General features: G+C 42.9%; 2 protein-coding genes across 3 annotated transcripts in view; both read right to left on the bottom strand.

The window, feature by feature from the left end:
- net1 (neuroepithelial cell transforming 1) overlaps positions 1-2,750 on the bottom strand; it is a 30,381-nt gene extending 27,631 nt beyond the window's left edge. The window contains exon 1 of the mRNA XM_035147533.2: positions 2,516-2,750. Within this exon, the coding sequence (XP_035003424.1) occupies positions 2,516-2,661 (146 nt within the window). The 5' untranslated portion in view covers positions 2,662-2,750. The remainder of the gene's footprint in view (positions 1-2,515) is intronic.
- An 860-nt stretch (positions 2,751-3,610) lies between these two features.
- rint1 (RAD50 interactor 1) lies at positions 3,611-14,060 on the bottom strand. 2 transcript variants are annotated; one of them, XM_035147993.2, is made up of 15 exons: positions 13,697-14,060; positions 12,960-13,085; positions 12,585-12,700; positions 12,178-12,351; positions 11,462-11,602; positions 10,746-10,938; positions 10,241-10,351; positions 9,572-9,797; positions 8,117-8,254; positions 7,774-7,868; positions 7,157-7,261; positions 6,400-6,620; positions 5,855-6,035; positions 4,748-4,866; positions 3,611-4,095 (listed from the first exon to the last, which is right to left on the bottom strand). In XM_035147993.2, exons 1-15 carry the CDS (start codon positions 13,928-13,930, stop codon positions 3,882-3,884), a joined length of 2,394 nt encoding a protein of 797 aa, XP_035003884.1. In that variant the 5' UTR covers positions 13,931-14,060; the 3' UTR covers positions 3,611-3,881. The 2 variants fall into 2 exon arrangements, with proteins under 2 accessions (XP_035003884.1, XP_035003885.1); XM_035147994.2 differs by lacking the exons at positions 12,178-12,351; positions 12,585-12,700; positions 12,960-13,085; positions 13,697-14,060 and having other exon boundaries at positions 11,451-11,578.
- Between the last annotated feature and the right edge of the window lie 218 nt (positions 14,061-14,278).

Here is a 14,278-nt window from a genome sequence, read left to right as displayed (position 1 = left end):
ATTGAGAGTGTTTCCATTTTTATGAGGCGCAAACCCCACCCTTATAGCATTCGTGCAAAACAACATACATGACATAGCTCCGCCCACTCGACGTGAAAACTTAACCACGCGGCTTTACATGGACAATGAACCCACAACGTCAAGTTCACAGACTTTGAACCAGCCTCGTTTGTTTCTGTTAGTTGGATTCTGCACGTGTTTGGCAACAAGACCACTCAAAATTAAAACATCCAGTGCCCGTCTCGTACATGAATGCCAGTCTCACTTGGGAAAAATCAAACCTTATTTTCTCTCACTCAACATTTACGGCTATTTTTCCCCCGTAAATCTTGTTATTGAGTTCAAATATTGGTGATGTTCTTTCCATGTTTGTCTGCGGAGCCGTGCAGCTGGGCACTGGGCAGGGCCGGGACGCTTTGGCACACAGCATGGAAATCGGTTCAAAGGAAAGCAATATAAATGCTCAGAGGGCTTTATTATCCCAAAACACACTGATTACCATGATGTTAGCCAACAGTCTGAGAATTTAGCAGAAAAATCTAATTTTATTGGAATAAATGAGCTCCGGGCTGGGACGTGGTTTCAGCCCTGGTCACATGTATGGCCAATACATTGGAGACATTACATAGAGAAGGTTAGTCTGTCTAGAATGTAGTTTTTGATTTGATTAAAGATTCAAAAGTTGTAAAAAAGAAATTGGGAAAACACGGCCTGAACGCAAGGTTTACGATTACGAGTGCTGCCTTGGGAATTTTAAGGGTCTCTCCATAAAAAGAGACGCAACAATAAATTCTGTTCTTATTGGCTAACATCAGTCAGATATTATTTGTACAGCTGATATTCAAACTGGCTCCGTTCTTTATTAGTTTGAATGGTTTTACTCAAAGAACAAGGTCACGTGTTTTAACATAAATCACATAAAACAAGACTCACATCCTTTTGTGCATTGAAAGAGTTATTGGTTGCTTTGATTATTCCTCCTCTCAATATTGGCTGTGAATTGATCCCTTCCACTAGTTATCTCTTCCTGCAGCCACTTCAATGTAGAACATCAGAGACAAGATTCACATTTCAGTGCAGAATAAAAAAGAAAGCAGTCTGCGTTCGTCACAGCCAGTGGGTATTTGTTTATGCTGGGTGTTGTCGGTGTGGCAGGAAGGATATTAAAACAAGTAATAACAGTTTTAATGTGCATATGGGTGGGTATGTGAGTACTGCATTGAGACAGGCAAGGAAAAAAATCGTATCCTTTAATAAAATAGTCTAACAAGCTACTTTACTTACAAATCGGCCCTGAAGTCTCCAACTGTAGAGCAGGAGCCAGAGCGTTCAGCTATCAAGCTCCTCTCCTGTGGAATCCTCTCCCACTTTCATTTCAGGAGGCAGATGCCCTCTCTATGTTTAAGAGTAAGGCTTAAAACCTTTCTTTTTGTAAAAGCTTATGTGAGAGCCGGCTCAGCTATTAGTTATGTTGCTATAGGCCTAGAGTGTCGGAGGACACATGGAGCCCCTCTTTACTCCTCTTCCTCGTCATCACATTAATGTCTGATCAGTACATGTTACCGACTTGACTTCTTCCCCGGAGTCTTTGTGCTGTAGCGTTGCAGGATCGCTGCCGAGGCCACATCATGGAGCGTGGACTGTATTATTGTTATTATAATAATACCATCGCTGGTAAAAACCTCTATCAATTCATTTGTCAGTGCTGCTCCATTCTTTTGTCAGACAATACCTTTTGTCTCCATTCATGTTAGAAGCTGTCTTCTCTCATGAATGTTGATATTGTTATTTTGTTGACGTGCTCTGCTACAAGCAACACATATTGCACTCCTGCCAGTCAAGGGTTTTTGCTAGTTTTACCTCACTAGTCGAGAGTCAAGGACAGAGGATGTCGCATCCCATAGAACCCTCTGAACAAATTACAATTAGTGAATATGCACTACACAGATAAAAAAATATTATTCATTGACTAAATGATTTGTTTATCGGACCTGTTATCCACATGCACTTCTTCTAAAAGTCAAATACATAATGTCTGCAGATGAATTAAAACAGGATAGAGTGAATCTGAATGATAAAAAAGCCACAAGACTGCTCCGACAAAATAAATAAGAATATGAAAAACATATCTCAACATGCTGATGGACACATCAGAGAGCAGATGACTGACAGGACCAAAAGAATGGGGGGGAGGTGAAGACACAACTTCCTGTACTCGAGGGGCTCATTGTGAGCCTTTGCTGCCATCTTGTGGAGATTCGACGCAGCAGCAGAAATGAGGTGCACTTTAAATCACAGTAAAACTTAAACGTGTGCACTTTAACTATATGTTCGCACGTGTCACGTTAATGACATCACTTTATAACTGGGCGCCCATTAAAGGTTATAATGTCGCCACTACGCAACACAGAGCCCGTTGCAGTGATGACCTGTCGCATGCTAACAGCTGCTAGCTAACAGTGTTAGCGGTTTCAGCGGCTGTGGTTTCACTGGTTAAAAACAAAGATGGACTCACCGACGCAGGCTCGTGCTGCTGTTGCCCGGGGGAGACGCGTCATCGGCCGGGGACTTCCTCCTCAGCCCCCTGCAGCTCGGTTCTCTCCTCAGCTTGTCACAGCGCGGAGCAGGAGCGGGAGCAGGAGCCTCGCTGGTTTCGCCCATTTGAAACCACAGCGACGCAGAGCAGCGCTGGTTTTATATCAATGAAAGGTGGAGAATAACAACATGAAGCCTCACTACAGCGGAGACTCGTGACTACTCTGTTTGAATATGGCGGAAACACAAACACTGGACCAATCAGAGGAGGAACCGCGGAGGGGATGGGCGGGGCTTCTTCATGTATGACGTCTGATAACAATAACATTATTGTCATTATAATAAAATCTTTCTATTTAAAGACGCAGATTTTTCAAATGCCTTCTGTCCCTCCATTATAAGATTATATTATATGATGGGAGCTGGACCTTCCTATGTAAAGTGCCTGGATATAATGTTATGATTTGGCACAAATAAAGTTAGATGGAAATTTAATTTAATTAGGTGCTGAAATAGAAGAAATAACACACAAATACACAAAAAAGTTTATAGGTGTGCTTTCTTAGTTCTGATCTTAACGACTATATTAGTCATTTACAATGTTTTAGTTCAGTTTTACTCTTTTCTCATCTGAAACATTTTTCATTTTTGTATTCGTGCCCAAATTTCTTTTTTGTTTCCCATAGTTTGCTTTCAATTTTTTTACTTGTAAAGCCCCTTGTAACTGTGTATTGAAAGGTGCTATATAAACAAAATGTATCATTATTATTAGCCAGTGGTAGAGGAGGTACTCAAACATTTTACTCAAGTATAAGTCTAAAAATATTTACTCGAAAGTAAAAGAACCACATTGTGATTAGATGAAGCATGTTCTTGCTTTTAAATGTACTAGCAATATTACTACAGTATTACTTAGTAATGGTTGAGTGTATGCAATAAGTCTTGTCTACTAAATTGTTATGGCTGAGTCTCAGTCTCATCAATTTTGGGGGTTTCAGTGGACCATTCCTTTTATAATTAACTATTGATAACTTTTAATATAATATAACAAACAAAGTGAGCGTGTAATTCAATGCATTGTACAGATGTAGTGAGGTTTATTACATAATATTCCAGACAAAGCACAATTGTTAATAATAACTGTTATGTGGTTTACTTCAGTCAGTTGAGGTGACAGGTAAGTTGGTCCCCCCTACAAAAAGTGCAACACAATAATGATACTATCTGAACAGCCCAACTTTACATTACTGACAAATATTAAAGGTCTTCTTTCCAAACATGGTTAATATTTAATACGAAATATTTTAATATACACCGATATAAACCTCAGAGGGGCGGAGGAAATGTCACTGTCCAGGCCAGGAGGCTCTGAGGTTGAGGAGAATGAGCACGTCGCACGGTGCCAAGCAGTAAACCCCCAACTCATTGAGCGCAGACTCGGGCGGGGGATCCTCTGCACCTGCCCAGTCTTTCGTCTCCTCCTCGGACTCTTTGAGGAGGTTCCTTAGCAGAATAGCAGAGCCCACGTTCAGGCACAAGATGATGCACGCCTCCTTCACACTGTGGACAGACAGCGGACAGAGACAGAACTAATCAGACGAGTGTGTAGCAAATAGCCTCCATCCTCGGTTTACCTGGTTTTATCAGGGGGTATGCAAGTTTATCCAAAAGGCGTACACTGTGCAAATGACATCACAACGGTGCTGAAGTATTGGCTGGGACTCTGACAAGGTATTTCAAGAGCGTCAGTATTTTCTGTGGAGGAGAGGAGCTCCTTTACTGCTGACTATGAGCTTTTTAAGTTTGCTGAACTTTTACATTGACAAACAAAAATTATACAACACAGCAGAGGAAAGAAAAACTAAAAACATATGTCTCCTTTAACTACTTTACTTTTGGTCTGAACCCTTTCTGAAAGCACTGCATCTGGCTTTTAAGCTGCCAACATCTATAGTTGTTTGTCGATATGAGCATGTGTAGTAATAAATGTTATCTATTTATATAATAAATGTGATTATATTATCAAATATTGATAAGACTAGCTTCATTTACAACTTTATTATATGAATTTGTTGTACTTTTCAAATACCTTTTTACTTACACCATTACCAGAGCTGTAGACATGAGACTTAATAATATCATAAGAGTTAAACCTTACATGTATTATGTGTGTTCTAATGACAAAAACAGACACACACACAGACACACTTACTGCTTAAAGAAGTTCTCGGGTCTTTTGCAGTAGTGACCAAACAGAGGAAACAGGTTTCTTGTCATGTCGAACTGAAGCTGAGCGGCTCCCCCATCGCTGAAATGATTTGACAGGATCACCTGAGACGCAGGGAGACACATGGATATAATGAGCTCAGTGTCACTGCACAGCCTGAAAACCACACATATCAGCAGTTTCATGGCAAACACTAAATAAGAGATTTATACAAAAAACTGTTCATTAGTCATCAACCACAGGGATCATTGTGGTGGAATTGTGGGATAATTATAAGTTAATTTAAGTCTGTGTTCATGAGGTGGAGCGCAGCTCAAGCACTGTGGCTGATAGCAGGGAGGCTGTCAGGGATGGGATTGTTGTGTGCACCAATAACCACAAGGTGTCATCAGTGAGGCTTCTGTGAGTTTGGGTAGCATTCAAGTACTGCTGGAATTCCACTCCTACAAAAAGATAAAACAATCACACAGGTATTTCCTGAGCTGACTGTCGACCCCTCAGCAAATAATCTGAAGGCATAAAGAAAAGGGACGGATGGATGAAAGGGATGTTTCAAATTGAAAGGCACATCCGCAGTCTCACAATGAGCGAATTAAAACAGATGCTCAATTGATCAATACCAGTGTGTAATATTCACATATATTGAAGAAACAGCTCGCCCTAACTTTAAGCTTTGCAGCTACAGCACGTTGGGGCTTCCTTCCTCCTGTATTGCTTCACGAGATTGTGGAATGTTTGTCATGGGGTTGGTCTCGGTTTCAGAACTGTTACAGCCTCAGTCAGATGTGTTTGTTTCAGATTTGTTATTGTACTTTCAGGTAGATTAAAGGGATTTGTAGCAAAGAACAGCCAAGCTAAAAAAGTTATTTACTGAACATTTAAACATGATTTATGAGCTTTATAACATTTCTGATCAACATGTCAACATGTACCCTTGCGATAGCCTTTTATCTACGATCTTAACTGTTCCAGTCTGGCTGTATCGCATAATTTGTAGTTTATTGTTAAATGCTCTGCCACGAAACACAAATCATTAAAATCATAAAAACACAAGACAGGGTTGTGGACTTTCAGTGGATATTCATTTCTTACATCCTGGTAGAGAAAGTTGTCGAGTCTGTCCGCCAGGCCCTGCCAGGCGAGTTGGAACAGAGTCAGACTCAGGACCTGATGAAGGTTCAACAGTCTGTCCCTCACGCACAGCATCATGGGACATGCCGAACTGGACAGGGACATGGTGGACTGGTCATGCGGGGAGGGTAGAGACAGCCACCTAAAAAAAGTAAAAGCAAAAAGAGAAGAGAGTAAATCTGTTATTTTTGGCCAGTGGTCCTTGAGATACAAAAACATATCTATAGGTAGGAAATACAATGAAATACTTACTTTCCATTAAATACAGTACAATCAGGATTAAGGCTAAAAGCTAATGGTTTCCCACAAAGCTCAAAATAAAAAAAACTGAGCTGATCTGGTTATTTAGCTATCTTCTGATTTATAAGTGTTAAAAGTGCTCATCACTTCTATCTGACAAAAATGTCTATCTGTCCCTTTAGATGTAACTCCATTAACAACGCCAACAGCATGATCTGAAACGTTCCCTTCACCCAACACTAATATGTAAGGTACTCATGTCTTACCGGTCATGAGAGTATTGTTTGGCTTTCTCTGTGATTTCCCTCATGGTCCATTCCAGTAGTCTTCCCATCATGTCTCCTTTCAGTCGATCCAGCAGCGCTAACAGACCCTCGAACAGAGAGCCCTCCAGAGAGGCCAGACGGCCCAACTCCATCACCCCGAGGCCTCCCAGCACCGCCTCGTCTCCCAGTGAAACCGCCGCCTGCTGCAGCTGGAGGAAAAACTGGACAAAGAATAAAAAGAATGGTGAACGCTTAACTCAGTGAGGAGCTTAAGCCAAAAAATCATGTGAGGGGATGTTTCCATAGAGATCGAAAAGACTGATACACAGATTCACCCTGTTCTTTAGTTGTTGTTTTAGCAAGAAAACTCTGTAGCAAATGAAGATTCTACAAATTTCAGCCTTTATTTTAATCATGTTCAATTCTTGTTTTGAAACATTTAACATTTGAGATGTTTGGCTTCTTTAATTAAATTAAAGACTTGTAAAGTCATATATATATATATTGTATGAGTTTGGACAGATGTGGATGTAAACTGTAACTTGATTGGTTGACGAAGGTGTATAACTGTAAGGCCGTATTTCAATTTTTGGGGTAATATCTGTATTATCTTGAGGAAATGAGTAAACAGCATCTCCAGTGTTGTGATAAACTAATTATACAATGTATTACTTAAGAATAGAATATTCCTTTTGGATGAGAGTGTTTAAAATGCATTACTAAAATAGATATATTTAATGACTAAAACTCCACCCACCACGTTGTCTCCCCAGTCTCCCAGGATGGTGGAAATGTAGTTGACAGCATTGAGGATGGCACAGTAACGGGCACCGAGGGGACAGCGAGACTCCTCCTTCATTACCTGGGGGGAAAAAAGAATACCACCACTGGTTCATCCATCTACCTCTCACCCTTTCTCTCTGTAAATAATTCCACAGAGCACATGTAACACCAAACAAACTTGCACAATGAAAGATGTAACAGTGACACAGCATAAGAATATTTTAGAGCATAAAGACTGAAATTGTGGCTTGTTTACGCTTAAATATCTTTCACAACACAACCTACGTCTCCTCTTTTCAGATATATTTGTATTCTGTACCAAATTTCAAAGACAAGTTCATTTACATTCCTGAAAACAAGCGAGAAGGCAATGATTTTCATCATTTAAAGAAATCAACATTTTACACTGTCTGTATATACAGTAATGAGAAGTCCACTGAGAGGACAATTAATAGGGAAAGAGATTTTAGGGGAAATGCACAATCCTGTGTCCATCATTTCCTCAATGTTTTCCATGTTAACCATGAGCCAAGTGCCTTTCGTCCCTGACAGCGTCTTTCATCATTACTGAGTGTTTCTTGTTGTTATTACCTGGGTGAGTCGTATGCGGAAATCATCCACCAGCTCTCTCTGCAGCCCCAGAAACTTCAGCTGTGCAGAATGACAGGGTAAGGCCCGGTACCGCTCTGAGGACAGAAAGACAACAAAAAAAAGTTGAACATAAACATCCTGTGTGGCTTAAAGATACCCTGTGAAGTTTTCACTAGTAGTAAAGATGCGCATTCAATGGTTTCACTTCTTTTCACATATCAACACTTGGTGGCGCCAACGCAGAGAGAAGAAACGTCTTTTTAAGTTGATGTTCATGTTGGGCAATTAATAATAAATAAGATTATAATACATATACACATTATCTGAAGATCAGTCGTCTTACCGGTGATGACCTGTAGCAGAGTCATGAAAGTCTCAGCACAATCTGGCGCCTTCAGCTCGTCCATATCACTGATGTCTTTGTACTGAGAGCTCCACGCTCCCTCGGCCGACAGCATGGCGTCCATCTTCTCCACTGCCACTGTAAACACAGAGGGACACAGCGTTAGTGAGAATGCTCGCTCGCTCTTCTCAAGCAAACTTACTGAGACCGTGCAGACTGTCTTCTGTGTAGCCAGTGTTACACCATACAGTCTACAGCGTGAATATCTGGACATTACACATAAGATACAGGACATAATTATACATATGGGACAGTGGTTCATTTTGTTTGTCTATATGTGGTGATTTTCCACAGTCTGAGTCACCTGCAGTCTATTTTTGTAATGAGCTACAATGTCATCTCCTGATCTCTCACAGGCCTAAATATGTCTGTTTCAATCTTCACTTCTGATTAGTCATCCTGATGTAGGCCAGTGTGCTGCAACAATTAGGTGCAATTTAGTTAAATCTTTTTTTATCTTTGCCATGCATTAGCCACTCTAATAAAAGCTTTCAAATTTTTTCCCACAGCACGAGTGCCTTGGTTTATTTCCTTTTTTGTATCGTGGTCTTCCACCCCTGTGCTCAAGAGACGGCCTCCTTTTTTTTGCCTGTGTTGGAGATTTCATCTTAAGGAGTCTTAAAATTGGACAGATACTAATGAAGTCAGATAAGATCATCATATGCAGTCAGTGCTGCCAGAGGCATCGACTGTAAATTAAGATGGACAACACATCTCCACTTCCAACCAATGTACAAAAAATTAAGCCAAAATGTCCAAGATACAGCTGCTGACAGCTTGTGCTGGTTACATAATGTTGAGCCACAGTCTGCTAAGTAGTGATCATGGAGTAGAGAAATAGTTTTGGGATCCTGACAGCCCGCGCTCTAACAATTGGAAGTCTTAGCTGTCAATCTAACTTATAAGAAACATGAACACTTGTGTGATAAAAACAACCTAAAATGACATTAAAGTATTTGAGGAAAATGTATTTGACACATACCTGGTCCAGGTTCATGAACAGGGTTTATGACCTATACTGTAGCCAGCCACCAGGGGGAAATCAAGAGGATTTGGCTTCACTTTTGGGAGCTGTCATATCATATCTTTACAGATGGATGATACTTTCTATGGCCTGAAGCCGTTTAACCACAGACATTAGCTGTATCTTCCAATCCAGTTCACCAAAACACTGTCTCTCCGCTCCCAGCCCAAACTAACCCGTATGTAGAACACTTATTCAAAATCAATATACATGTAAATTGTAGTTGGCATAATCACCTGATATAATAATGATGGAATAACTAAATTACTGTATACTTCTGACTAGGAATCACACTGTTGTGGGAGTGAACAGACAGCACCAGTCTGGGCTTAAACTCTGCAGTTTAAGTTCCTGCATCCTTGACAACTTACTCTTTCTCTCCACAGTGAGCCACTTCTGAAGGACTGCGTCATCGAGCAGGAGGTGGAGCAGACCGGGCAGCCCCGCCGGGTACGACTGGTTGCTCCGGAGCTCCTTCTCGAACTGCAGCACCTCCTCCACCAGGTGAGAGAGGAGCACGTCGTCGTACAGCAGCCTGGAAGCGTCGCTGGCCACTTTCTCCTGCACCAGAGACAATAGGCCTCGCCAGAGCTCCACCTACACACACATACACAGAGTCATCAGTGTGCTCAGCTGACAATAGGCATTTATTTATTCTACTTAAATCCAGTTGATCTTCTAACCCAAAAACCTGAGAGCTTCCTGTGGTCTTGGAGTTTAGGTGTTGAGAATAAAAATTCCGTTCCAGTGAGAACAAGTGAATCCCTTCATATCTGCTCTCTGTTAACAGAATGCTATGTGGTGTCTCTCTGCTTCTTAGTAGTGAACACATCCGAGTTGTGTACCTTCTCTCAAGGCAAAGATATTACCATAGAAACACATAAAAATGGGAAATTTCCAGAAACCCAAAGCCCCTGCGCAGGAACATAATAGTAAAGAGGAACATAGTAATCTGGTCTCGATCAAATCTTATTGAAAAACAACCTTCTGATATTACATTTAATCAGTGGAGATAAAAGAAGGCAAATAGAGTAATATACCCTGGCACTGATGGCGGCCCCAGCTCGGTCCAGGATCGGCTGGATCTTCTCGTCCATGAAGGTCGAGCTGTTCCCCATCCACATCAGAACCTGTGTGAGGTACCACTCAGGCTGGAAAGACAACAGACACAGGATGAGTTAAAGGTTCCACAGCTTCACCACCAGACTTCAGGTGTTTAGCTGATGACAAGTTTTCTACTTTTGTCCTCCGTGGGGATTGTAAGAGTTAAAATTTGCATCTGAGCGAAGGTTCGTGAATTGAGGGCTGCTGAAGAACTTGCAGGAAGTTGGGGTGTGTGTAGGAACTTTGATAAATAGGGATAGAGTTGTGCAGTAAGTAGGTGCAAGTAGTTTGTACAATATCTCTGACCACAATGGAAGGCAAAAGTTCTGAACAACCATTAGAAAAAGGAGGGAAGAGGTTGTTTAAATGGAGGAATAACAGGAAATATTTTCAGACATGTTACATACATGTCTTATGCGTGCCTGGGTAAGAGAGACAAACCTTGCCGGGAGAGTTGGTCTGTCGATTGCCGTAAAAGTGGTATCTGAATCTCCTGCTGAGCGGCAGCAGCATGATCTGGATGGGCAGACAGAGGGGAGGTGCTTGGGGCGGAGGTGTGGAAGAAGAAGACGCAGGCGGGGCCGAGGCTACGCCCCGACCAGAGGCCAGAGCCATCTGAGATATGATGTCATCGCTGGAGGGGGGGGGAGTTAAAGAAACAAGCACACAGTGTTCTACACAGACATCATCTTAAGTTTGAATTTGAATCCTGTGGTGGACCAGCTTCATCTCACGATCTAGTCTCTAGGTACTTTTTGGTCAGGAACACCTATACTCCTGCTTATTTATGGAATTATCAAGTCAACCAATCATGTGACAGCAGTGCACTGTTATGTACGAAATCTTGCAGCTACAGGTGTGATCCATGCAACTTTGACCTTGACATGGCGTCACACTGGCTGGTTTTCTTGTGTTTGTGAAGCTGTTTATCTCCTGAGGTTTTCACACACACACACAACAGTCTCTGGAGTTTTTCCTCAGAATGGTGAGACGAGAATAGTCAGACTGGTTGACAGCTGACAGAGAAGCTACCATAACTCAAATAACCACTCTCTACAACTGTGGAGACCAGAAAAAGCATGCGTGTGGCGACTATGAAGGTTATTACATGAAGGTAATAAACTGTGGTTGTGCAGAAGCCCAAACCTGAAGGATACGAGGTCTGCAGGGCGAGCAGTTGAGTGACAAGCAGCTCCAGCTGGCTGCTGATCTCCTGACCATTAGCCGTGGGCGTCAGCGACTGTGTCGGAGGGGAGATGATCGGCCAGTGAAGCTGAGTCAACACTTTCTCAAAATCACTGGGAAAGAATTGAAGGAGGAGGATTTAGCTCACATCGTGAAACAGACAGTGTTGCCGATGGGCACGTCATATAATCGCTATGTGCCTGAATACGTGTAACAGAAGTAACACAGACCACTACGGCAACGCTTGTGTGTGTTATAGCATTTCTGTGCTGTGCAACATTTAGACACACAGTGACATAAAGCATGCGTACGTGTTGGAAGCTTCAATAGAAGGGCTGCTCATTCACTTTGAATGGGGTAATGCCATGTGTTGCTCAACTACATTGTGGTTCCGTTGCTTTGCTTGTGCTGTAGGAGTTGACAGAAGCTCTACTTTTCAAGCAGCAGCACGGGCACCAGCTAATGTAATCACGCTCCTGACATCAAACATTAATCTGGTATGTGAACCTGGTGTGTGTTCATGTAGTTGTGGAGTTTATTTCCCGTGTCCTTCCCTTTAGCAAGGCATTGGCAGCTAGCATTGCACATTGGCACCACAACCAGCTATGTTGTGTGTCCTGAGACCGTGATTGTGTCAGACAAGCCTGCGTTCAAGCGGGTGAGTGTTGGATGGAGGTGCTGTGTTTACCTGGTCAGTCGATCTTTGAGGATTTTGTGCCAGAAGTGAAGCGTTTCCCGCAGGAAGTCCTGGAGGTGAGTACATCCGGACTGACTGAGTCCAGCGTCCAGTGCAGCCATGCTGTCTACTGCCCTAATGGCCTCCCACACACTGCTGGTCATCAGACACTGCTGGACTGCAGCACTGCAGACACACAACACTTCATAAGTGAATGGAGGTGACAAGAACAACAAAAAACAAAACACAGGAAGACAGAAAATGATTCTTCATTGTTTTTTGCATTCAAAGACCAACTTCAGGGTTCTTTATTCTTTCCATTACATTGTTGACCTTTATCCACCTGCTCAAGTCATTTTCATTTTTTTTCTCAGAAACCTAATCAGTGTCCTCTTCCCCCTTCCCTGAGTTTACAGTACCTGAGCTCCTCTATATGTTGAAGGCAGCGAAGGTATTTCATGTGTCTCTCTATGGTGTCCACTTGATTAAGGACCTGGCTAAGATTATCCATCCACGGCTGGGCCCCCTGTAGGTGCTAAAAGAAAGAATCATTTACCAAGACGGTTGCTTAAACCTCCTAGAATGATATAAGTGACAGGACTTTATAGTCCCAGCCAGATTCCACCTTCATGAAAACATTGGATAGTGACTCTTTTTAAACATAGCAGGGTTTGAAAAGATTTAGCAATATTTGGGATCTGGCATTAAAAAGGGGGGGAGGGGGGGCAACACACACTTTCCTCTCTGTTTATGCAAATGAACATCTGGTATATTTCCACTGGTGGTGTCTCTACCTGGTGCAGCATGTTGGAGATGAGTCGCTCTCTCTGCTGCAGGCCGTCCAGGGAACATATTGCGTCCTCAGCTGCAGACAGAGCTGCAGAGACTTTAGGAGGCACAGCACTGGATACGGTCAGAACCTGGAGGACGGAAGTCAAACAGTCACATTCACACAAGGAAATCACAGAGTGTACGTCATAATGGTTTGCCAGAGTTGTGCTGACCTGAACTTGTGGCGTGTCAACATCCCTCAGTATACAACAAGAGTGATGAAGAACTGTGAAAGGTTAAGGAAGATGCTTGGTGCCTACAAAAGGGCTAAATAGTATCCGTCTATCTATCTATGATGTTTTAGGACATGTGTGTGATAGTTAACACTCTGCACAATCTCTGGCTGGATGTGGAATCCGTTTTGGTTTGTTTTGAATGATCCTGTATCTTTGTTGCACTGTCACAGATTAGACATCACTGAATACTTCCTGCACATGTGCATGATTAACTCGTTCAGGTCAAACATGTCCGTAATGTCATGAAGTGAAAAACAAACTCCTGAGTATAAAGTGTCATGAAGGTGACATGTCCTGGTGTGATGCTGAGGCTGGTTTAGGCAAATAGCCCCAATTCAGACCTGTGTCTGTCTGTCTGGGCTTCACAGGCTCCATCTTTACTTCCAACAGAAGAGTAGTAAGTGCACGTGCCCAGACGGTCCATGCAGCACGAGAGAAGCCGTGTGAAGGTGTTGAGTTCCCACCTGTTTCTCCAGCACGTTGTTTTCCTCCGTCAGTGTTTGCAGCAGGTTGCTGACATTCTTCAGGGACTTCAGGTCGCTGCCCACCTCCTTCTGCAGGAAGCCCAGCGCGAAGTCCTCCGCTCCGCCCGACTCGGCCGCACACGAGCCGCTGCCTCGCCTGCTCGGGCTCGCTGGGTTTGAAACGCTGTCTTTTGGTTTGTTTGCTGTTTGCTCTGCAGCACCGACCGCCGCCATCTTTTCCTCTGTGATGACACTGTCAACAGACTTCCGGTTCACAGAGGGGAGGCGCTCGTTTAATATCTACGCGTGAGTCGCGGGCGGTCGCGCCGTCTTTTCTTAACCAGGGTTTCTGTTCGCTCCACCCGTCCTGTACACGCGGGGCACACCGAGGGAGAAACCAAGGGCACCTTTCTGTAAAGATGCTACGTCGGCACAGGAGAGACCGCTGGTTACACGTCATCACAACAGTGGCGGATCTAGGATCTTTCTAAGTAAGGGGCCACAAAGGGGCCACAATTCATGTCCAACATCCACGCACTATTCCTTAATATAAAATATTTAAATACAAAGGGCCAATTCTAG

This window comes from Hippoglossus stenolepis, chromosome 22, assembly GCF_022539355.2.
Source record: "Hippoglossus stenolepis isolate QCI-W04-F060 chromosome 22, HSTE1.2, whole genome shotgun sequence".
Lineage (NCBI taxonomy): Eukaryota > Metazoa > Chordata > Actinopteri > Pleuronectiformes > Pleuronectidae > Hippoglossus > Hippoglossus stenolepis.
Note: the sequence above shows the minus strand (reverse complement) of the source record. Positions and strands in the feature narration are given on the sequence as shown.

Excerpts from the sequence above, each read along its gene's own strand:
- rint1 (XM_035147993.2), bottom strand. The coding sequence starts at position 13,930 with ATGGCGGCGGTCGGTGCTGCAGAGCAAACAGCAAACAAACCAAAAGAC. Across the intron at positions 8,255-9,571 it reads GCTCACTGTGGAGAGAAAGA|TGGCAGTGGAGAAGATGGAC; the intron begins GTAAGTTGTCAA and ends CTGTGTTTACAG. Across the intron at positions 7,869-8,116 it reads TCTGCTACAGGTCATCACCG|AGCGGTACCGGGCCTTACCC; the intron begins GTAAGACGACTG and ends TTCTGTCCTCAG.